This window comes from Aquarana catesbeiana, linkage group LG09 (genome assembly GCF_042186555.1).
Source record: "Aquarana catesbeiana isolate 2022-GZ linkage group LG09, ASM4218655v1, whole genome shotgun sequence".
NCBI classification, from domain to species: domain Eukaryota; kingdom Metazoa; phylum Chordata; class Amphibia; order Anura; family Ranidae; genus Aquarana; species Aquarana catesbeiana.
The window spans coordinates 23,812,170-23,838,341 of record NC_133332.1 but is presented as its reverse complement, the minus strand read 5'-3'; the positions used below and the strand labels follow the sequence as shown (position 1 = coordinate 23,838,341).

Genomic DNA, 26,172 nt, shown 5'->3' with positions numbered 1-26,172 from the left:
CATTCCACAAGCGTGTGCAATTTTGAAAGGTGACATGTTAGGTATCTATTAACTCGGCGTAACTTCATCTTTCATATTATGCAAAAACATTGGGCTAACCTTACTGTTTTGTTTTTTTTTAAAGCAAAAAACAGTTTTTTTTCCAAAAAAAACGCGTTCCAAAAATTGCTGCGCAAATATCGTGCGAGATAAAAAGTTGCAATGACCGCTATTGTATTCTCTAGGGTCTTTGCTAAAAAAACATATATAATGTTTTGGGGTTCTATGTAATTTTCTAGCAAATAAATGATGATTTTTACATGTAGGAGAGAAATGTCAGAATTGGCCTGGGTGCTCCAGAACGCCTGAAGGTGCTCCCTGCATGTTGGGCCTCTGTATGTGGCCACGCTGTGTAAAAGTCTCACACATGTGGTATCGCCATACTCGGGAGTAATAGCAGAATGTGTTTTGGGGTGTAATTTGTGGTATGCATATGCTGTGTGTGAGAAATAACCTGCTAATATGACAATTTTGTGAAAAAAAAAAAAAAGAAAAAAAAAAAACTTGATTTTGCAAAGAATTGTGGGAAAAAATGACAACTTCAAAAAACTCATCATGCATCTTTCTAAATACCTTGAAATGTCTTCTTTCCAAAAAGGGGTCATTTGGGGGGTATTTGTACTTTTCTGGCATGTTAGGGTCTCAAGAAATGAGATAGGCCGTCAGTACTTCAGGTGTGATCAATTTTCAGATATTGGTACCATAGCTTGTGGACGCTATAACTTTCACAAAGACCAAATAATATACACTAATTTGGGTTATTTTTACCAAAGATATGTAGCGGTATAAATTTTGGCCAAAATATATGAAGAAAAATTACTAATTTGCAAAATTTTATAACAGAAATGAAGAAAAATTTATTTTTTTACAGATTTTTCGGTCTTTTTTCTTTTATAGCGCAAAAAATAAAGAACCCAGCGGTGATTAAATACCACCAAAAGAAAGCTCTATTTGTGTGAAAAAAAGGACAAAAAATTCATATAGATACAGTGTTGCATGACTGAGTAATTGTCATTCAAAATGTGAGAGCACCAAAAGCTGAAAATTGGTCTGGTTATTAAGGGGGTTTAAGTGCCCAGTGGTCAAGTGGTTAAAGTAACGCAGTGCCGTAAAAAAACGTCCTGGTCATGAAGGGGGGGGGGGTTAAAGCAAATGGATATTTGCTTTCCCTGTTAACTTTGTATCACAAATAATTGCCATTTTATTATTATTTCTAATACTGTGTTCACCTTTTATTTGATTTTACCCCCCCTCCCCCAGTCTCAGTGCTCCTGATCTCCCCCGGCCTCTCTCCAGCATTGGGTGCACATCATTATTACTCTGGATGGGATTCCCGACAACAGTGGATCACGTCTGTGCAATGCTGTGATCTCCACCCACTAGGGGGATCATGTGACCAGGTGACAACACAGAAAGACAATTGGGAGGCAGTTGTCACCACATAACATTATTTTATCTCTTGCCTCCCCTCCCCAACCATCATTGGGGCTGATTTAGAACAAAGGATTCATTTTTCTGCAGGTCAGTGTTTTTCTGGAAAGCCGGCGGTATATAAATATCAGTTTTGGGTGAACCGGCCCCTTTAGTACCAGATGTGACGGAGAAGCGTTTTTTTTCCGATAGTATTTTATATGATCTGTCTGGAAATCCCCACCAAGCCCCGGGCAGGCAGGAATCCATGTCTCATCCTAGGAGAACGATCGCTCACTATACGACTGTGCGTTGGCTGCGTTTGTTTTTAAAAGGGAATTTTTTTTTTTTTTAAATCGTCCCATTTTTTATTACAAACCTTTTTTTAGACTCGGTGATGTTTCACGGGTCTCTGTGCTTCTCTATGTACTGGAGGCAGATCATGGCTGGAGGGAGGGGCTGTACATAGCTTCATGAAAAAAAAAAAAAAAAAAAAAAAAAAGCTCCCCGCCTCAGTATGTCATGGACGGGGGTGAGTATCCTCCAAGGGAAGGACAGTCTCCGGGTGATTACAGGAGAGTTTCTGAAGGTGCAGAGAGGAGCAGAGAGGAGCAGAGCAGGTCAAGCAACTGCAGGGTGCGTTTTAAGATGGCCGCATGAAGGGCGGGCAGGTGAAGGGCGCACAGGGCAGCGGGCAGGTGAAGGGCGCACAGGGCAGCGGGCAGGTGAAGGGCGCACAGGGCAGCGGGCAGGTGAAGGGCGCACAGGGCAGCGGGCAGGTGAAGGGCACACAGGGCAGGTGAAGGGCACACAGGGCGTGGTGGGCAGGTGAAGGGCACACAGGGCGTGTGGGCAGGTGAAGGGCACACAGGGCGTGTGGGCAGGTGAAGGGCACACAGGGCGTGTGGGCAGGTGAAGGGCACACAGGGCATGTGGGCAGGTGAAGGGCACACAGGGCATGTGGGCAGGTGAAGGGCACACAGGGCATGTGGGCAGGTGAAGGGCACACAGGGCATGTGGGCAGGTGAAGGGCACACAGGGCATGTGGGCAGGTGAAGGGCACACAGGGCATGTGGGCAGGTGAGGGGGGGCACAGGCATGTGGGCAGGTGAGGGGGGGCACAGGGCATGTGGGCAGGTGAGGGGGGGGCACAGGCATGAGGGCAGGTGAAGGGCGCATAGGGCATGAGGGCAGGTGAAGGGCGCATAGGGCATGAGGGCAGGTGAAGGGCGCATAGGGCATGAGGGCAGGTGAAGGGCGCATAGGGCATGAGGGCAGGTGAAGGGCGCACAGGGCATGTGGGCAGGTGAAGGGCACACAGGGCATGTGGGCAGGTGAAGGGTGCACAGGGCAGGTGAAGGGCACACGCGGGCAAAGGGCACGCGGGCAGACAAAAGGGCACATGGGGCACGTGGGCAAAGGACGCACGGGGCACACAGGGACAAGTGAGCAGACAAAGGGTGCACAGGGCACGGGGGCAGACAAAGGGGGCACGCGGGCAACGGGGCACGCGGGCAAAGGACGCAGAGCGCACAGGTTAGCACATGCAGACACGGAGAGCACATTTTGCACAAGCTGACACTGGGCACAGGGGGCGTTGGGCACAGAGGAGGCACTGGGAAACAGGCAAACATTGGAGGCATTTGGGACTCAGAAAAACAAAAAGTGATTTGCTGATGCTGCGGACAGACTGCAACATATTTGTCTTTTGGTTTATTTTGCTCATAGCTCCACACAAGAAAACCACAGAAAGGAAGTTGGGTACGATGAGAGATAACAGCCTCAGCCCTGCAACAAAGACACAACATCTCTTCAGTTCTTCCAGTCGGCCTCCTCGGGTGTGATAGAGAAGAGCCGATAAAAGTCTTATATGGAGGTCAACATCATCTCCTCCAAGAAATGTTCTTTCTCCAGCCTAGAGATGAAGCATCAGTGACCCCCCCCTATGGATCCAGTCAATGTGACCCCAACACCTGAAGTATGGCCATCTGTCCCAGCACCCTCTGCCCTCACCACTACCACATCTACAGTATTAGATGGAGAGAAACGCCGACAACACAAAGTTCCAAAACAACGATATCCGACCCAAAATTCATTCAAAAAAAAAAATCAAACACTTCCTGAAGTTTAAATGGGGCAGAAAAAACTCCAAATATCTGTACATTGATAATACAAACTCATGTCTGCCATAGAAGAAAACCTCAATGACCTGAACTGTACTCCACAGGTCAGATCCCCCCCCCCAACCCCCGGGGCGTACATTCTTATTAGGAAGTGTAGATTGTTCAACAGATATACAAATACAGAAATGTAAATCATGTGCTCTATCCGGGGCCATAACTATAACACTATATCTGTTTACTTTTTGTATTCATCTCTATGGTGCAGCAATTATTTTTTCTTTGCCTGAAATACTGTATTTCCATCATTACTTGCAGGGTGGGTATAAATCAATAATTATTTGAAAAATATAAACAAAATTTAAATCTGATTTTTCGATTACAATCGATTTTTTTTTAATTTTTATCAAATTTATTTTAATAAAATGCTTTTGGAGTAAAAATCTAAAAGATAGTTTTCTATTTAAGATACCTTAAGAATTTAGTTTATTCGGCATGAAACGGAGCTTACTTATATAGCATGAGGCTGTATATAGTCTGCAGTATTTACATTTTTGGAGGAGGAGCGGTCCGCTTTGAGATAAAAGTGGGCTTAGCGGCGGATTCGCCGCAAGATCACTTTTATCGGGGGGGGTGGGAGAGGGCAACCCCCCCACCCCACCCTGGTGGTCTCTGCTGCTTACCTGAGCCCGCTGGTAGCGGCGGAGACGATCGGGTGGTCCTCTCTCCTGTTTGGCTGGCTGCAGAGTAAAAGGGAAGATGCCCCCCCCCCCCACAGCATTGACTGCGGGAAGCGACGTCAACCGTCACTTCCGCCCAATGCTCTTAATAGGAGATATATTCTTTTTTTTTGTTTTTTCAAAACTACATTTTTTTTTTTTTAAATTGCATTTTAGTGTAAATATGAGATCTGATGTCTTTTTTGACCCCCAGATCTCATATTTAAGAGGACCTGTCATGCTTTTTTTCCCTATTAAAAGGGATGTTTACTTGTAATAGGAATAAAAGTGACCCAAAATTTTTTTTTTTTTTTTTTTTAAGAAAAAAAAAGAATGACAATGCAAAATAAAAAATAAAAAAGTAAAATAAATAAGAAAGAAAAAAAAAAATGTAAAGTGCCCCGTCCCGCCAAGCTCGCATGCAGAAGCGAACGCATACGCGAGTAGCGCCCACATATAAAAACGGTGTCCAAACCACACATGTGAGGTATCGCCGCGATCATTAAAGCGAGAGCAATAATTCTAGCCCTAGATTTATGCTGTAACTCAAAACTGGTAACCTGTAGAAATTTTGAAATGTCACCTATGGAGATTTTTTAAAAGGGTTAAAGTTTGTCGCCAGTCCACGAGCGGGCGCAATTTTGAAGCGCAACATGTTGGGTATAAATTTACTTGGCGTAACATTTTCTGTCACAATATATAAAAAAAATTTAAAAATAATTGGGCTAACTTTACTGTTGTCTTATTTTTTTAATTCAAAAAAGTGTATTTTTTTTTCCAAAAAAAAAAAAAAGTGCGCTTGTAAGACCGCTGTGCAAATACAGTGTGACAGAAAGTATTGCAACGACCGCCGTTTTATTCTCTAGGGTGTTATATAGATATATCTATATATATATATATATAGATATATCTATATCTATAGATATAGATATATATATATATATATAGATATCTATATATATATATATATAGATATATATATATAGATATATATCTATATATATATATCTATATATATATATATAGAGAGAGAGAGAGATAGAGAATAAATAAGTATATATGACTCTCTCTCTCATATAATATATATATATATATATATATATATATATATATATATATCTCCATACACACACATACATATATATACACACACATATCTCTCTCGCTCTCTCTCTCTCTATATATATATATATATATATATATATATATATATATATATATATAGAGTATATGTTTTACATATACATTGTATATTCACATCGATCCCTATGCTCAAGGAGCTTACAATCCTAAGGTTCCCTAAGAGTCCTTTCACACTGGGGCGTGCGTCGGCGGTAAAGCGCCGATATTGTAAGCGGCGCTTTACCGTCGGTATGCGGCCGCTAGCGGCCGAGAAATGGTTAAAAACCACCGCAAAGCGCCTCTGCAGAGGTGCTTTGCCGGCGGTATAGCCGCGCCGTCCCATTGATTTCAACGGGCAGGAGCGGTATACACTCCGCTCCTTCACCGCTCTGAAGATGCTGCTGGCAGGACTTTTTTTACCGTCCTGCCAGCGCACCGCTCCAGTGTGAGAGCCCTCGGGGCTTTCACACTGGAATTAAAGCAGTGGCACTTTCGGGTTGGTTTGCAGGCGCTATTATTAGCGCAATAGCGCTTGCAAACCGCCCCAGTGTGAAAGGGCTCTAACTCACATTCATACATACTAGGTACAATTTAGACAGAATCCAATTAACCTACCAGCATGTCTTTGGAGTGTGGGAGGAAACTGGAGGAAACCCACGCAGGCACAGGGAGAACATGCAAACTCCAGGCAGGTAGTGTCATGGTTGGGATTCGAACCAGTGACCCATATCTATATCTATATCTTTCTCTATATATAGATATGTATAGATCTCTCCCCTCTCTCTATAGATTGGTAGATAGATATATATATATATATATATATATATATGTATATGACTATATATATCTATCTATCTATATATAGTATATATATATATATATATATATATATATATAATAATAATAATATATAATGTTTGGGGGTTCTAAGTAATTTTCTACCAAAATAAAATGGCTTTAACTTGTAAACACAGAGTCTGAAAAATACGCCAGGTCCATAAGTGGTTAAAAATTATGATTTAAATCAAAGCCTTGTAAGTAGTGATTTAAATTGCGATTTAAATCAAATCCACCCTGGTTACTTCTCTCCAAAGAAAAGAGTTTGGCACGCGGCGTCCTCCACAGGACAATCCTCCTCCGTGCTCCTTTTTCCCCTTCTACACTTCCCCGTCCTAACTCTGAAGTCTCCTCTGCTCTTTCCTGGACAGATATCGCACACAGAACTTCTGCTGAACACACAGATCAACAACATATGTCAACTGCGTTGGCTGTCAGAATTTTTCTAATTCCATTTAGCTGGTCATGTGAATCCCCCCCCCTCCCTGAAACATGGCGTTCTGACAAAACGTCGAGCCTTGGAATGAGCAACGCACGTCACTTCAGTTTTCTTTAAACTGTCATGAATTGCAGATTGACGAATTGCTGTTTGGACACAACACCACCGACCGAATAGAGTCCGATGCACGATATTATGAGCGGAGAGATCGTTGCTCCGCTCTGAAACTAACCAAGAAAATGGCCGCCTCCGAGGCGGGGACAACTTTGCCCTTGTTAGCCGCTGTGCTGTGAAAACAGCAACATTTTCCTGTACCGGACCGTATTCGGGTAGCCGGTGTTGTGTCCAAACACCAAATTCATCCAAATCAGCAATTACTGATGGTTTAACCACTTCAGCCCCGGAAGGATTTACCCCACTTCCTGACCAGAGCACTTTTTGCGATTCGGCACTGCGTCGCTTTAACTGACAATTGCGCGGTCGTGCGACGTTGCACCCAAACAAAATTTGACGTCCCTTTTTCCCCACAAATAGAGCTTTCTTTTGGTGGTATTTGATCACCTCAGGGGTTTTTATTTTTTGCGCTATAAACAAAAAAAGAGCGACAATTTTGAAAACAAAAGCAATATTTTTTACTTTTTGCTATAATAAATATCCCCCAAAAAAAATATATAAAAAAATAAATTGTTGCCTCACTTTAGGCTGATATGTATTCTTCTACATATTTTTGAAAAAAAAAAAAAAAAAAAAAAAAAAAATCACAAGCGTATATTGATTGGTTTGTGCATAAGTCATAGCATCTACAAAATAGGGGATAGTTTTATGGCATTTTTATTAATAAATATATTAATAAATGTATGTATGTGTATATATATATATATATATATATATATATATATATCTCTACAGATAGATTTTTATTGGGACTGCGACATTATGGCGGACACATCGGACACTTCTGACACTGTTTTGGGACCATTGTCATTTATTCAGCGATCAGGGCTATAAAAATGCACTGATTACTGTATAAATGACACTGGCAGGGAAGGCGTTAAACACTAGGGGGCGATCAAGGGGTTAAGTGTGTCCTAGGGAGTGATTCTAACTGTGGGGGATGATGGGCTACCACTGACATGACAGCGATCACTGCTCTCGATGACAGGGCGCGGTGATCTCTGTCCTGTCACTAGGCAGAACACGAAAATGCCTTGTTTACATAGGCAGCTCCCCGTTCTGCCACTCCGTGACACGATCGCGGGACACCGGCGGACACAGAATCCGCGGGACCCACGGTCATGGAGCACGCGGCGGGCGCGCATGCCCACGATGCCGCATCTTAAAAGGGGACGTACCTGTGCGCCCTTTTGCCCTCCCGTGCCATTCTGCCGACGTATATCGTCGTGCGGCGGTCGGGAAGGGGTTAAAGAAAGCGGAAGTGACGTGGTTCGATTTTTTTTTTCGCGGAGTTGCCTAATCTGTCAGGACACCGGCACAGCCAGCTACAGGACGCAGTTTTCTCCTATTGCAGAGATATGCAATTAGCGGACCTCCAGCTGTTGCAGAACTACAAGTCCCATGAGCCATAGCAAGACTCTGACAGCCAGAGGAATGATGGGACTTGTAGTTTTTGCAACAGCTGAAGGTCTGCTAATTGCATATCCCTGATCTATTGGCATCTTGTAATCCTACATTGCCGGGTTCCCTTATCAGGTGTCATCAGACCGATAGGTTGTGCCGCATGATTTCCTCCTGTATACAACCTAAAGCCGGATTAAACCTGAGAGCAACATTTATTATATTGCAGCTTATCCATTCCTAGATACCACGGCGGCATTGGTTTTTTTTTTTTTTTTTTTTTTTTAAGATTTTATTTTTTCACCTGATGATCCAGCCAGCAAGTCTGTTGTTTTTCAAAAGAACAAGCTCTCCCGAAGAATGTATCAGTTACAGGAGATGAGCAAAACCATTTAAAAACACTGACAGGGGTTCTTACAGCGTACGTAAAAATCTTTCTTCCCAAAATGAAAAGAACTGCTTGCTGTAGCCGATTATAAAGTATAAGCCCCGCCCCCTCCCCCAAATCACATCGAAACACGACATTGAAAAAGCGCCAATTCATGTTGAAATCAGCGCGATTTTAAAGTAGTACTTCTTCAGGTGCTGATTGGAAGACATCAGTGATTTTACGCACGGGATGTCTATGCAAGTCGTACCTGAACTTGGGGGGGAAAAAAAAATACATTTTTAAAAAAAAGTAGCGCAAGAACTACTTTCAAAATCGGTGCGACTCACGCCCATTTGACCGATTCCATTGCGGACAGTAGGGTGTGACTTGTCGTGCGATTTGAAACGATCAAATCACATGACAAGTCACACCGGTCTGACCGGGGGGAGGGGGTGGGGGCTTAGCTGGAGTTTGGATTCAATTTGCTAGTGTATCTAAATCTGCTGATACATCTAACCCTCCCCTCCCCCAGTATTATTTTTTTTTTATTTAAGCCACTTGAAGACCAGGAATTTTCTGGCACTTTTTGTTTAGAAGTTTAAATGAGATTTTTTTTTTTTTTTGGTAGATTATTTAGAACCCCCCCAAACATTTTACTTTTTTTTTTTTTTTTTAGCAGAGACCCTAGGGAATAAAATGGCAATTGTTGACACTTTTATGTCACACGATACTCGCGCAGCGGTTTTGCAAACACAGTTTTTAAAGAAAAAATAAACTTTAATGAATTACAAAATAAAAAACACAATAGTTACCCCAATTTTTTTTCTAAAATATGAGGTTACGCCGAGTAAACAGATACCTCACATGTCATGCTTTAAAATTGCACACGCTCGTGGAATGGTGACAAACTACGGTACTTAAAGCGGATTTCCACTCAAAAGTGGAACTTACTCTCATTTGTCTCCTCCACCCCCTCCGATGCCACATTTGGCACCTTTCGGGGGGGGGGGGGGGGGGATACCTGTCTTTACCTATAGGTAAAAGTCAGTGATGGGAGTTCACTCCCACTTTAAAAATCTCCATAAGCGACGTTTTAAAACGCCTTTACAGTTTACCTCTTTAGGGTTACAGTGGAGGTCTAGCACTAGAATTATTGCTCTCGCTCTGATGTTTGTGGCGATGCCTCACATGTGCGGTTCAAATACCGTTTAAATATGCAACTTACGTATTTGTTTCTGCGCGCGAGCACTGAGGGATTGGGGCATTTTAATTTTTTTTTTTTTTTTTTTTTATTATTTTACTTTTTAGGTTTTTTTAATTTTACACTTACTCTTTTATTTATTAATTATTATTATTATTATTTTAATTTTACACTATTCCTTTATTATTTTACTTTTTAGGTTTTTTAATTTTACACTTACTCTTTAATTTTTTTTTTTTTTATTATTATTTTACTTTTTAGGTTTTTTAATTTTACACTGTTCCTTTAATTGTTTTTAATTATTATTTATTATTTTACTTTGTAGGTTTTTTAATTTTACACTGTTCCTTTAATTGTTTTTAATTATTATTTATTATTTTACTTTGTAGGTTTTTTAATTTTACACTGTTCCTTTAATTGTTTTTAATTATTATTTATTATTTTACTTTGTAGGTTTTTTAATTTTACACTGTTCCTTTAATTATTTTTTTTTTTTTTAATTATTTATTATTTCACTTTTTAGGTTTTTTAATTTTACACTGTACCTTTAATTTTGTGTAAACATCCCTTGCAATAGAAGTAAGCATGACAGGCCTTCTTTATGGAGAGATCTGGAGGTCAAAAAGACCTCAGCTCTCTCATTAACCTTTAAAAGCAAAAGATCCCAAAAATTTTTTTTTATTTTTTTTTAATTTTTTTTTTTAGATCTTTCACTATAAAAAAAAAAAAAATTAAACAAAAAACGAATTTCATGTCGGCCCTCCAAGGCCATAGACTTGATCAAAGAGTGTTAAAAAAGAGAGAGTGTTAAAAAAAAAACCTAAAAAGTAAAATAATAATAAAGAAAAATAAAAATTAAAAAGGGACAGTGTAAAATTAAAAAAACCTAAAAAGTAAAATAATAAATAAGAATTAAAATTAAAAAAAGAAGAAGGAGTGTTAACTCTTTGATCACCTATAGGAACAGCCGCCACACCGTCGGATCGTTTCTCAGGTGAACCAGAGGATCATGGGAAAGCCGGCCGTCTGCAGAAGGTTGATATCTTCAGCCATAACCCCCGGTAAGCCACATGGCAAACTGCAAAGTACACTCACCGGCCACTTTATTAGGTACACCTGGTAAATTGCTCGGTAACACAAAATTTTAATCAGCCAATCACATGGCAGCAACTCAATGTGTTTAGGCATCTAGATGTGGTGAGGACGACTTGCTGAAGTTCAAATCCAGCATCAGAATGGGGAAGAAAGGGGATTTAAGTGACTTTGAACGTGGCATGGTTGTTGGTGCCAGACGGGGCTGGTCTGAGTATTTCTGGGATTTTCACCCACAACCATCTCTCGGGTTTACAGAGAATGGTGGGAAAAAGAGAAAATATCCAGTGAGCGGCGGTTGTGTGGAGGAAAATGCCTTGTTGAGGTCAGAAGAGAATGGGCAGGCTGGTTCCAGATGATAGAAAGGCAACAGTAACTCTAATAACCTCTTGTTACAACCAAGGTATGCAGAATACCATCTCTGAATGCACAACACATCCAACCTTGAAGCAGATGGGCTACAGCAGCAGAAGACCACACCGGGTGCCACTCCTGTCAGCTAAGAACAGGAAACTGAGGCTACAATTGGCACAGGATCACCAAAATTGGGCAATAGAAGATTGGAAAAACGTTGCCTGGTCTGATGAGTCTGGATTTCAGCTCCGACATTCAGATGGTGGGGTCAGAATTTGGCACATGGATCCATCCTGCCTTGTATCACCGGTTCAGGCTGGTGGTGGGGGTGTAATGGTGGGGGGGATATTTTCTTGGCACACTTTGGGCCCCTTAGTACCAATTGATCATGGTTTAAACACCACGTCCTACCTGAGTATTGTTGCTGACCATGTCCATCCCTTTATGACTACAGTGTCCCCATCTTCTGATGGCTCCTTCCAGCAGGATAATGCACCATGTCACAAAGCTCCAATCATCTCACCACTGGACAATGAGGTCCCTGTACTCCAATGTCCTCCACACTCACCACATCTCATCCAATAGAGCACCTTTGGGATGCGGTGGAGAGATTCCCATCATGGATGTGCAGCAACTGTGTGATGCTATCATGTCACTATGGAGCCAAATCTCTGAGGAACGTTTCCAACACCTTGTTGTATCTAAACCACCAAGAATGAAGGCAAAAGGGGGTCCAACCCGCTACTGGCAAGGGGTACCTAATAAAGTGGCCGGTGAGTGTATATATGTATATCTGAATAGCTCTGGAAACTAAATAAACTACATATATAGTGTATGAGAAGGTAAAAGTCCAATGTGGCTAGGATATACTTTCTCCCAGTGCCTAAAGGTCGACGCGTTTCACCAGATAGTTGGCTTCTTCAGGACTCAGACAAGTGATGAGGGCGAGACAAATTGATCAGTATGGTGGGGCATCCAACCATCAGTCCTGGGGTGGGCACAGGGGCACTCAGAACCCACCAACCCACACAAGGAGAGGCGGCCAGGGACAAGATTGATATACACATGGTCAGTGGGGCACGGTGGTGGAGAAGCAAAAAAAAAAAAAAACCAAGAGGGAAAGTAACACTACTATGTGCAAAATATAGAAGACAATGCAATATAAAATAGCATGTTAGATAACAAGATATTAGATAACAATATAAGATAACATACAATATCTGACAAAAGTAAGTACACCCCTCATATATTTGTAAATATTTTCTTCTATCTTTTCATGTGACAACACTGAAGAAATGACACTTTGCTACAATGTAAAGTAGTGAGTGTACAGCTTGTATAACCCCTTCCCGCCGACCGAACGCACATATGCGTACTCGGCTTTCCGGGGTTATACCGGGATGATGCCCGCAGCTGCAGGCATCATCCCGGTACCGTTGTTTTCAGCGGGCGATCGGCTACCTGAGTATAACAACCGATGCGGCTAAAAGCCGCTCGGCTGTTATACCGGAGGAGCGGGAGGGGACATCCCCCCCCCCTCCCGCCGCCTCCCGCCGCTGTTACCGGGCCTCCCGTGCGATCGGGAGGCCCGGTGTCCAGTCGGGAATCTCCGGCGTCTGGGGGCGGGCTGGAACGAAGCTGTGAGCGGCTTCGTTCCAGCCTTCTAATTGTAAACGCGGAAGCGACGTCATGACGTCACTTCCCGTTTACTCGGCTGCCAATGGCGCCGAATTTAAAAAAGTATACAGTATTCAGAATCGCCGTTTTCGGCGATCTGAATACTTTGAAGTGTAAAGGAGGGATGGGGGGTCTTTTAGACCCCCGATCTCTCCATAAAGAGTACCTGTCACCACCTATTACTGTCACAAGGGATGTTTACATTGCTTGTGACAGCAATAAAAGTAAAAAAAAAAAAAATTTAAACACAATTTATAAAAGTACAAAAATAAATAAGATAAATAAAAAAAAAAAAAAAAAATTTTTAAAGCGCCCCCGTCCCCGCGAGCTTGCGCAGCGAAGAAAACGCATACGGAAGTCGCGCCCGCATATGTAAACGGTGTTCAAACCACACATGTGAGGTATCGCCGCGATCGACAGAGCGAGAGCAATAATTCTAGCGCTAGACCTCCTCTGTAGCTCAAACCTGTTAACCGTAAAAAATTTTTAAAATTTTAAAAAATTTTTAAAGCGTCGCCTATGGAAATTCATAGGTACCGTAGTTCGTCGCCATTCCACGAGTGCGTGCAATTATAAAGGGTGACATGTTTGGTATCTATTTACTCGGCGTAACATCATCTTTCACATTATACAAAAAAATTGGGGTAACTTTACTGTTTGGATTTTTTAAAATTCATGAAAGTGTCACTTTTCCAAAAATTTGCGTTTAAAACACCGCTGCACAAATACCGTGTGATAAAAAATATTGCAACAATCGCCATTTTATTCTCTAGACTCTCTTCTAAAAAAATATATATAATGTTTGGGGGTTCTAAGTCATTTTCTAGCAAAAAATACGGATTTTAACTTGTAAACACCAAATTTCAAAAATAGGCTTAGTCATGAAAGGGATAACAGTGTAAATTTGCTGTCCCCTCAAAATAACTCAACACACAGCCATTAATGTCTAAACCGCTGGCAACAAAAGTGAGTACACCCCTAAGTGTGTGTGTGTGTGTGTGTGTGTATGTATATATATATATATATATATATATATATATATATATATATATATATATATATATACATATACACACACACACACACACACACGTACAGCAAATGGGAAGTGATTAAGCCTCACTTTTAAGACACCCCTGTGGAAGGAAACCTGCAAATATAAGGAGAGTGAGATGAAATACGTACTGTTAGTAGAGATGTCGATGAGAAGGGGCTCCTCCGCTTCTGGAAGAGAGAAGAGAGAAGAGATAAAGATACAACACAGAAAAGGGAAGAGCGTTGAGGAAGGAGGATGATGATGCAAATCTCTAGCGGACGATGAACACAGAGATACATATCAACCAACCACATAATTTTCATAATTCATCAACAACGATTTCCATACAAGATGTTCATTTCTGGTTCATCCACATGAACTGAGGAACAAAAGAAGCACAGAGCAGGAAGAATACTCGATCCTCCGTACAAGACTGATCCTCATTGGATCAATATATGATCAAAGGTTAAAGAGTGACTCCGATTCTATGGATAAGAACCCCCCCCCCCCCCTCTGGGTGATCTATGTACATGGAGGAGATTGTAACAAACTTTGTAGCAGATTCCTATCTTTTGTTGCTCTGAATAAATAAAAAAGATGTAGCTGTTTGTTTCGCCATGTTCAGTGCTCACTGGTTCTTAACCACTTGCCGACCAGCTCCCCCATAGATATACGGCGGCAATGTGGCTCCCCCTCCCGCGAATCGCCGTACATTTACAGCGCCTCCTTTATGAGCCATAGCAGGTACGCACACGCGCCCCCCTGCACGGCGGTGGACCCGATGCGCGTGGCTGGCGGGCACGATCGCTGCCAGCCACCCGCGATGAGTGCCAGAACAGAGATTTGTGTGTGTAAGCACACAGATCCTCATTCTGACAGGGAAGGAGAGACAGATCTGCTGTTCGTAGTAATATGTCTCCTCCTCCAGTCAGTCCCTTCCCCCGACAGTTCGAAACACTCACGAGGGAACACATTTAACCCCTTGATCGCCCCCCTAGTGTTAACCCCTTCCATACCAGTGGCATTTATACAGTAAATCGGTGCTTTTGTATAGCTCTGATCGCTGTATAAATGTCAATGGTCCCAAAAATGTGTCAAAAAGTGTCCGATCTGTACGCCGCAATGTGGCAGTCCCGCAAAAAAAAAAAAAAATTAAATAAATAAAAAAAAAAAAAAAAAATTTAAATCAAAGATTACCTCCATTACTAGTAAAAAAAAAAAATAAAATAATAAAAATGCCATAGATCTATCCCCTATTTTGTAGACGCTATAACTTTTGCGCAAACCAATATACGCTTATTGTTTTGTTTTTTTTTTACCAAAAACATGTAGAATGATATCTATTGGCCTAAACTCATGAAGAATTTTTTTTTTAATTTTTGGGGATATTTATTATAGAAATAAAAAGTAAAAAATTGGGTTTTTTTTTTCAAAATTGTCGGTCTTTTTTTTTTTTTTGTTTATAGCGCAAAAAAAAAAAAAAAAAAAAAACTGCAAAGATGAGCAAATACCACCAAAAGAAAGCTCTATTCGTGGGGAAAAAAAAGAACGTCAATTTTGTATGGGTGCAACGTCGCACGGCCGCGCAATTGTCAGTTAAAGCGACGCAGTGCCAAATCGCAAAAAAAAAAAAATAAAAAATCGCAATCGCAAAAAAAAAATGACCTGGTCATTAAGGGGGCAAATCCTTACGGGGCTGAAGTGATTAGAAGTAGAAGTCCACTCTAAAAGTAAAACCCCTGCATCTATAGACATGCACACTACATATTTATTAATTTTATGGTGGACTTCTACTTTAAAGCGGATCTTCACCCATAAACCAAAAGTACCTCTTGTCCACCCCTCCTCCTCTGTTCCGCTTCCTAGCGCCTCTTTTTCCTCTTGGCCCCGCCTCCAAGTGCCCCTTGTGCCTCCTGGGAGATATATATATATATATATATATATATATATATATATATATATATACACACACACAGGTCACATATCTCAGGAGGCCTTACAGAGGAAGAGGGCGGGCCTAGTGGTGGGTGTGTCATCAGGAGGCCCCGCCTGCAGAACCTGGAAGAGTCATCTGGGCCTCTCGATGACGTCAGAAACAACATTGGACTGGGCGGAGCCGGTGAGTATCTCAGGGTGACAATGCTGGACCCACTAGATAGGTGAGTATCTGAAACATGCAGATCCCACCCCTCCTGGTAAGCGCAGGGGGTAAAATAAAATACGGAGGGGGAGGGGGGGCACCTATGCTGACTAACCTCTGTAAGAAAATGTGTATACTTTATTCTTCAGCCTGCTCCAGTCCAGCCATATGACCCCCTGTGTCAGCCAGCGGTGGCTGCAGGGGAGAGGAGGGGAGAGCACCAACATTATAGGAGTCTACGGGCGGCACAGTGGTGTGGTGGTAGCACTCTCGCCTAGCAGTAAGAAGGGTCGCTGGTTCGAATCCCAACCACGACACTACCTGCCTGGAGTTTGCATGTTCTCCCTGTGCCTGCGTGGGTTTCCTCCGGGTACTCCGGTTTCCTCCCACACTCCAAAGACATGCTGGTAGGTTAATTGGATCCTGTCTAAATTGTCCCTAGTATGTATGAATGTGAGTTTAGGGACCTTAGATTGTAAGCTCCTTGAGGGTAGGGACTGATGTGAATGTACAATGTATATGTAAAGCGCTGCGTAAATTGACAGCGCTATATAAGTACCTGAAATAAATAAATAAAATAAATATGGGTGATGTCAGCACTCCTGCAACTCCCAGCCATTGTTAAGTGCTCTCTCTCCTCTCCCCTGCAGCTGCCACTGGCTGACATGGAGGAATCAAGTGGCCAGACTGAAAGTGGATAAGTATATACATCTTTCTTACCTAGGTAGTCAGTTTGGGGGTTAGGAGGGGTGGGGGGATATTTTTAAAACCCTTCCCACCTGGTCACCCCTTTAAACGGCTTAAAACTATTTGGGGGGGGGGGGGTCATGTGACCGCGGTTCTGCCAGGTTTTTATTGTCTGTGTCCCCTTGGGGAAGTGGAAGGGGGGAGGGGTCTGTCGGGATTCTCTTTCCTTCTTGTGTGGTCTGGTAAAGGAAGAAGACAAATCACCCCAACTAGGACAGAGAGAGCACCAACTCCTGACAGAGGGTCTAATCCTTCTAATCCCAAGCTAAACAAAACTGTACTACCAGCAGCAACCAATCACTGTCGCCCTTCAATTCTGTGACATGCGATTGGTTCCTGAGGGTCAGTTGGGCATCGCCACCATACTGGATTTACCCCTTCACCCATCCATCCATCCATCCAGGGATAGACCATCTCTTACCTTGTACACATTTGAAGGTGTTTGTGATTGGAAGAACCTCCTCGTTGGCGGCGCCCTTCCCTGGTGTGCGAATATGAAGCCTGAATAGAAAAGGCAGAAAATATACTAATCAGTGAGGACAGAACCGTCAGTATGGGGGCCGGGCATTACAAAGATCTATATAGAGCAGTGATGGTGAACCTTGGCACCCCAGATGTTTTGGAACTACATTTCCCATGATGCTCAGGCACTTTGCAGTGTAGTGGAGTATCATGGGAAATGTAGTTCCAAAACATCTGGGGTGCCAAGGTTCACCATCACTGATATAGAGGAATCAGGACCCCTTTCCATCACCTGGTGACCCCTCTAGTGATAACTAAAGATCTATATAGAGGAATCAGAAGCTCCTTCCTCCCGCTGGTGATCCCTCTAGTGATAAAATACTTGAAAAAGTATTCATACCCCTTGACATTTTCCGCATTTTGTCATGTTACAACCAAAAACGTAAATGTATTTTATTGGGATTTTATGTGACAGACCAACACAAAGTGGCACATAATTGTGAAGTGGAAGGAAAATGATAATTGATTTTCAACATTTTTTACAAATAAATATGTGAAAAGTGTGGGAGGGAGGGGGGCATTTGTATTCAGCCCCCTTTACTCTGATACCCCTAACTAAAATCTAGAGGAACCAATTGTCTTCAGAAGTCACCTAATTAGTAAATAGAGTCCACCTGTGAGTCATTTTAATCTCAGTATAATTACAGCTGTTCTGTGAAGCCCTCAGAGGTTTGTTAGAGAACCTTAGTGAACAAACAGCATCATGAAGGCCAAGGAACACACCAGACAGGTCAGGGATAAAGTTGTGGAGAAGTATAAAGCAGGGTTAGGTTATAAAATAATATCCCAAGCTTTGAACATCTCACGGAGCTCTGTTCAATCCATCATCGGAAAATGGAAAGAGTATGGCACAACTGCAAACCTACCAAGACATGACCATCCACCTAAACTGACCGGCCGGGCAAGGAGAGCATTCATCAGAGAAGAGCCAAGAGGTCCATGGTAACTCTGGAGGAGCTGCAGAGATCCACAGCTCAGGTGGGAGAATCTGTCCACAGGACAACTATTAGTCGTGTTCTCCACAAATCTGCCCTTTATGGAAGAGTGACAAGAAGAAAGACATTGGTGAAAGAAAGTCATAAGAAGTCCTGTTTGCAGTTTGTGAGAAGCCGTGTGGGGGACACAGCAAACATGTGGAAGAAGGTTCTCTGGTCAGATAAGACCAAAATTGAACTTTTTGGCCTAAAAAAACACTATGTGTGGGGAAAACTAACACTGCACATCACCCTGAACACACCATCCCCACTGTGAAACATGGTGGTGGCAGCATCATGTTGTGGGGATGCTTTTCTTCAGCAGGGACAGGGAAGCTGGTCATAGTTGATGGGAAGATGGATGGAGCCAAATACAGGACAATCTTAGAAGAAAACCTGTTAGAGTCTCCAAAAGACTTGAGACTGGGGCGGAGGTTCACCTTCCAGCAGGACAACGACCCGAAACATCCAGCCAGAGCTACAATGGAATGGTTTAGATCAAAGCATATTCATGTGTTAGAATGGCCCAGTCAAAGTCCAGACCTAAATCACATTGAGAATCTGTGGCAAGACTTGAAAATTGCTGTTCACAGACGCTCTCCATCCAATCTGACAGAGCTTGAGATATTTTGCAAAGAAGAAGAATGGACAAAAATGTCCCTCTCTAGATGTGCAAAGCTGGTAGAGACATCCCCAAAAAGACTTGTAGCTGTAATTGCAGAGAAAGGAGGTTCTACAAAGTATTGACTCCGGGGGGCGCCATACAAATGTACCCCCCACACTTTTCACATATTTATTTGTAAAAAATATTGAAAGCCATTTATCATTTTCCTTCCACTTCACAATTATGTGCCACTTTGTGTTGGTCTATCACATAAAATCCCAATAAAATACATTTATGTTTTTTGGTTGCAACATGACAAAATATGGAAAATGTCAAGGGGTATGAATACTTTTTCAAGGCACTGTATACAATGATGATTTCTGTTATGAGAAATAGTTTTAGCTCTCATAAATGACTTTCATTCATAACGGCTTGTGATCGGTGATTGGTTACCGATAATCACACGGGTACAGGGTTCTGTGATTGGCCCAGGTACCATGTGATAGCTGTGGGCCAATCACAGCATCAGAATAGTGAGAAAAAAAAACAAAAAAAAAACAGTCACGAATGGCTTCTATTCAAGCCTGTTTTGTTTACCTTTTAATCATGTGATCCCTATGACCAATCACAGTGATCAGATGATACTACTGCCGCTCACAGCGACCGGGTACTGAGCGCCGTCTCAGGATCATGTCACTGTATGGGGCCAAAGCGGTTCTCCAGCTAAATTTTTTTTAAGCAGTAAACTTCCATTCACTTCCTGTCATTGAAACAAAACAGGAAGTGAGAGGAAACCTCTCTTATCACAAGAACAGGTGTCCCCAATGGAAGGTTTCTCCTCAATTCCTGTTCTGGTGACAACTGTAACATTTTGGATTTTTCCTGTCACTTCCTGATAACGGTCACCGGTACCAACAGAGGGGGGCGGGATCTCCCCAGAGGAGACTCAGACCGGAATAAAAACCCTGACTGAGGGTCTCACCCCTCCCCCACCCAGCACTGATAACAGAAGTAATGTGTGTACTCACGTGAACTGCCCGTCCCTCTGCTGGCTCAGGATCAGCATACACGGCACCTTCCTCCCCGGGGTCACCTCACTGCCCTCCACCATATGCAGCGTTGTCAAGGAAAAACACGGTGCAAAAAAAAAAAAAAAAAAGAACCTGTCTACACGGACTGAACCGGGATCGGGGGGGGGGGGCTGTCTGACATTATTATAATAGTACAGGGGGGGTCACCTGAGGTCATCCTGATATACAATATTATCCCCCGCTCCAGAGTGTGCATAACAAAGGAGGAGTCTACATAACAGGAGGAGGAGGAGGAGGAGTCTACATAACAGGAGGAGGAGGAGGAGGAGTCTACATAACAGGAGGAGGAGGAGGAGGAGTCTACATAACAGGAGGAGGAGGAGGAGGAGTCTACATAACAGGAGGAGGAGGAGGAGGAGTCTACATAACAGGAGGAGGAGGAGGAGGAGTCTACATAACAGGAGGAGGAGGAGGAGGAGTCTACATAACAGGAGGAGGAGGAGGAGGAGTCGTCTACATAACAGGAGGAGGAGGAGGAGTCGTCTACATAACAGGAGGAGGAGGAGGAGTCTACATAACAGGAGGAGTCTACATAACAGGAGGAGGAGGAGGAGTCTACATAACAGGAGGAGGAGGAGGAGTCTACATAACAGGAGGAGGAGGAGGAGTCTACATAACAGGAGGAGGAGGAGTCTACATAACAGGAGGAGGAGGAGTCTACATAACAGGAGGAGGAGGAGTCTACATAACAGGAGGAGGAGGAGTCTACATAACAGGAGGAGGAGGAGTCTACATAACAGGAGGAGGAGTGTAATTAATACAGACTCGGGACATCGGGGGAGGGCAGACTGGAATACAATGTACACACTGCACCACGGTATATGGCAGCACTACACAGAGCTCACACTACACAATGAGCTGCCTATGGGGGGGGGGGGGGGTCGGATCACATCTCCTGAAATATGCTACTTACAGAGGTACACACAGAACTAATCTCCACTCACAACACTACGCACAGAGTACACAGTGCACTAAACATGGTACTCAACACAACACACTGTACCCAATACTACACAATGTACCCAATACTACACAATGTGCCCAATACTACACAATGTACCCAATACTACACAATGTGCCCAATACTACACAATGTGCCCAATACTACACAATGTGCCCAATACTACACAATGTGACCAATACTACACAATGTACCCAATACTACACAATGTACCCAATACTACACAATGTACCCAATACTACACAATGTACCCAATACTACACAATGTACCCAATACTACACAATGTATCGGGTGGATTTAATTTAGATCATAATTTTTAAAAGAGTAACTGTCATCTCTGTCCCGGCTCCGCCTCTGACCCGCTGTTGGCTCCGCCTCTGACCCGCTGTTGACTCACTGTCAGTCTCATTCACTTTAATGGGACGGCTGGTGATGCGGAGGTGACACAACAAGGTGAGGGACGTGGTGGCAGTAGGTGAGCGGACGCCGCTAACAGGCGCTGCCATGATGGGTCTGAAATGACAGGTGCTCTTTAAGACCCCTTTCACACTGGGGGCGCTTTGCAGGCACTACAGCTCTAAAAATAGCGCCTGCAAAGCGCCCTGAAAGAGCCGCTGCCGTGTCTTCAATGTGAAAACCCCCGAAGGCTTTCGCACTGGAGCGGTGCGCTGGCAGGACGGTGAAAAAGTCCTGCAAGCAGCATCTTTGGAGCGGTGTATACACCGCTCCTACCTATTGAAATCAATGAGCAGCGCGGCTATACCGCCAGCAAAGCACTACTGCAGCAGCGCTCTGCTGGTGGTTTTAACCCCTTTTCGACAGCTAGTGGGGGGGGGGGGGGGTTAAAAGCACCCGAATACCACCGCAAATACGACTGTAAAGCGCCGCTAAAAATACTTTTTCTCACCGGTAGTTGGAATCTTTAACCACTTGCCGCCCGCCATATAGCAGAACGACGGCGCCAAAGTGGTTTCAATACCCTGACTGGGTGTCACATGACGTCCGCAGGATATTGAGCCGCTGCGCGCCCCCGGGGGCGTGCATCGCGGCGATCGTTGTTGCGGGGTGTCAGTCTGACACCCCGTGGCACCGATCTAGGTAAAGAGTCTCTGACGGAGACTCTTTACCACGTGATCAGCCGTGTCCAATCACGGCTGATCACGATGTAAATAGGAAGAGCCGGTGATCGGCTTTTTCTCACTCGCGTCTGACAGACATGAGTAGAGGAGAGCCGATCGGCTGCTCTCCTGACAGGGGGGGGGTCTGTGCTGATTGTTTATCAGTACAGCCCCCCCCGAGGATCCCACCCAGGACCACCAGGGAAACCATCCACACTGGACCACCAGGTATGCCCCCTAGACCCCCAGGGAAATACTAACCAGTGCAAAGGCAGCCGGCCAATCTGTGCCCACTCCAATGCCTACCACTGCCAGTGCCCCCAGGGATGCCTATCAGTGCCGCGTATCAGTGCCCAGCAGTGCCACCCATAAGAACCCATCTTTGCAGCCTTTCAGTGCCCATCAGTGCCACCCATGAGTGCCCATCAATGCCGCCTATCAATGCCCATCAGTGCTGCATATCAGTGCCACCCATCAGTGCCGCCTACCAGTGTCCATCAGTGCCGCATATCAGTGCACGCTGATTGGTGCCACCTCATTGCTGCCGCCTTATCAGTGCCTGTCAGTGCCACCTTATCAGTGCCTGTCAGTGCCGCCTTATCAGTGCCCATCAGTGAAAGAGAAAATTTACTTATTTACAAAATTTTCAAACAGAAACAAAAGCAAAACTTCTATTTTTTTCAAAATTTTCGGTCTTTTTTTATTTGTTTCGCAAAAAATAAAAACCGCAGAGGTGATCAAATACCACCAAGAGAAAGCTCTACTTGTGGGAAGAAAATGATAAAAATTTAGTTTGTGTACAGTGTTGTATGACCGCGCAATTGTCATTCAAAGTGCGACAGCGCTGAAAGCTGAACATTGGTCTGGGCGGGAAGGTGTCTAAGTGCCCCCCCCCCGGTATTGAAGAGGTTAATATTTGCGCACAAAATGAAGATTCCCGATTTAAAATAATAATCTGTGATATCAGAACCGATCCAAATCGTACAGTTTGTAGTGTACATAGATTTGCAAAACAATGGGATAAAGGAATATTCCTGAAGGTTTATCTCACGGTTAATGTGAAATTGTGTGAATGCATCAATGCAGCGCATGTTATCTCAGCTTGCAGAGCTTGGATTCTCTGAATGAGTTTACCAAAAAAAATGTAAATATTGCAGAATATATTCAGCCTCATGCCACATAACTAAGCTCCGTTTCATGCTGAATAAACTAAATTATTAATGTATCTTAAATAGAAAACTATCTTTAGATTGATTTTTTATTTTTTTTACTCCAAAAGCATTTGATAAAAAATAAATAAATAATAATTAAAAAAAAAAAAAAAATCAATTTTAATCAAAAAAAAATTTTAAAAAAATAATCATTGATTAAAAAAAAAAAAAAAAAACGAAATTAAAAAAAAAAAAAAAAAAATGTTTTTTTTTTTTTTTTTTAATCAAAACAAACACGTTGATTTTTAATCACCCTGCAATGTACTCAACACTGCACAATACTATACTCATTCTACACAATACTATACAATGTACACAACACTCCAAAGACATGTTGGTGGGTTCATTAGATCCGGTCTATATTGGCCCCTTTGTGTGTGTGAGTTGGAGGACCTCAGATTGGGAGCTCCTGGAGGGCGAGACTGATGTGAATGTAGAATATATATATATCTCTGTAAATTGACTGCTCTATATAAGTACCTGAAATAATACAAATAAACACTACACAATTTATAAAACATAACTATGCAATGTACTCAATACTATACAATTTATAAAACAATACTACACAATGTACACTACACTATATACACACACACACTACACAATATACACTACACAATATACACTACACAATATACACTACACAATATACACTACATACACACACTACACAATATACACTACACAATATACACTACACAATATACACTACACTATATACACTACACTATATACACTACATATACACACACTACACAATATACACTACACAATATACACTACACAACACAATATACACTACACAATATACACTACACAATATACACTACACAATATACACTACACAATATACACTACACTACACAATATACACTACACAATATACACTACACTATATACACACTACACAATATACACTACACTACACAATATACACTACACAATATACACTACACTATATACACACTACACAATATACACTACATACACACACACTACACAATATACACTACACAATATACACACACTACACTATATACACTACACAATATACACACACTACACAATATACACTACACAATATACACACACTACACTATATACACTACACAATATACACACACTACACAATATACACTACACAATATACACACACTACACAATATACACACTACACAATATACACTACATACACACACACTACACAATATACACTACACAATATACACTACACAATATACACACACTACACAATATACACTACACAATATACACTACACAATATACACACAACACTATACAATAAACACAACACACTACACAATATACACTACACTATACTATACACAGTATACGCTATACTATATACACTACACAATATACACTATACTATATATACACACACTACACTATATAAACTACACAATATATACACACACTACATACATCACACAATATACACAACACTATAGACGGTACACACTACCACACACAGTACACAATGCGGACACACACACCCCAGACATATACGGTACACAATGCGGACGCACACGCTGAGTGTGGGTCGGTAAGGATACGGGAAGCCCGGCGGGGGCTCTAGGCGGGGGTCTCGGCCTCTCCATCCCTCACCGGTCCGTCCCCGGCTTCCCGGCCCTGCGTCCCCTGACCGACGTCATCACGCTGCGCCGCCTGCCGCCACCTACCGGGCAGCGGAGACACTGCTCCCGGGCCGTCTATAACTGACTATGTGTCTATCTACGCTGCACGGAGCTGCGCTGTCTCCGCCTGGTGGGGAAGACCGGACACTGCACCCTGTACTTCTGTTTGGACGCCTATTCTCCTCAACTACACTGCCGCCACCTAGTGGGGGACGGGAGACACTGCACTCGGCCACAGTATATATATATATATATATATATATATATATATATATATATATATATATATATATATATATATATATATATATATATATATATATATATATATATATATATATATATACACAAATATTTATAGAAAGAAAAAGAAAAAGAGGGGAAAAAAGGAAAAACAAAAAAGAAAGAAAGAAAGAGAGAGTGTGAAAGACAGAACAAAATAGAAAAATACAGACAAAAGAGAGTAAAAAAAAAAAAGGGGGGGGGGAGAGGGAAGACAAGAGGGGCAGAAAACAAAGAGAGTAGGGAGAGGAAAGGGGATAAGAGAAGGGGAAAGGGGGGAGAAGAGAATAAGAGGGGTAAGGAGAGGAGAAAAAGGGGGAAGGGAGAGGGGAGGAGAAGAGTAGAGTAGAGAAAAAAGGGAGGAGGGAGAGGAAAGGAGATAAGATAAGAAAAGAAGAAAGGGGAGAAGAGGGGAAAAGAGAAGACAAGAGGGGATAAGAGAAAAGAGAAGCTGGAGAGGCAAAAAGAGAGGAGCAGAGTAAAAAGGGGAGAAAAGAAGGGGGGAGGGAAGGAAAGGGTGAGAGTGGAGAGGAGAAGAAGAAAAGAATAGAGGGGAAAAAAGGGGAGAAGAAACGAGAAGAAGAGGGGAGAAGAGAAGATAAGAGAAGAGAAAAAGAGAGGAGGGAGAGGTAAGGAGATAACAGAAGAGGAAAAAAGAAGAAAAGAGGGGAGAAGAGAGGAGAATATAAAATAAGAGGAGGGAGAGGAAAGGAGATAAGAGACGAGAAGAGCAGAGGAAAAAGGGGAGAAGAGAAGAGCATAGGAGGGGAGGGGAGAAGAGAAAATTGGGGAGAGGAGACGAGGGGAGAGAAGAGAAGAGAAAAAGAGAGGAGGGAGAGGAAAGAAGATAAGAGAAGAGATGAGGAACA

The 26,172-nt window shown here is 42.7% G+C and overlaps 1 protein-coding gene across 1 annotated transcript in view; it reads right to left on the bottom strand.

Annotated features, from left to right (window-relative positions):
- The window catches only part of OCRL (OCRL inositol polyphosphate-5-phosphatase), a gene marked incomplete at its 3' end in the record, with an annotated part of 100,297 nt that extends 75,214 nt beyond the window's left edge, over positions 1–25,083 (bottom strand). The window contains 4 exon segments of the mRNA XM_073598140.1: positions 14,141–14,179; positions 17,300–17,379; positions 20,007–20,089; positions 24,941–25,083. Coding sequence (XP_073454241.1) covers positions 14,141–14,179; positions 17,300–17,379; positions 20,007–20,089; positions 24,941–24,985 — 247 coding nt within the window.
- Between the last annotated feature and the right edge of the window lie 1,089 nt (positions 25,084–26,172).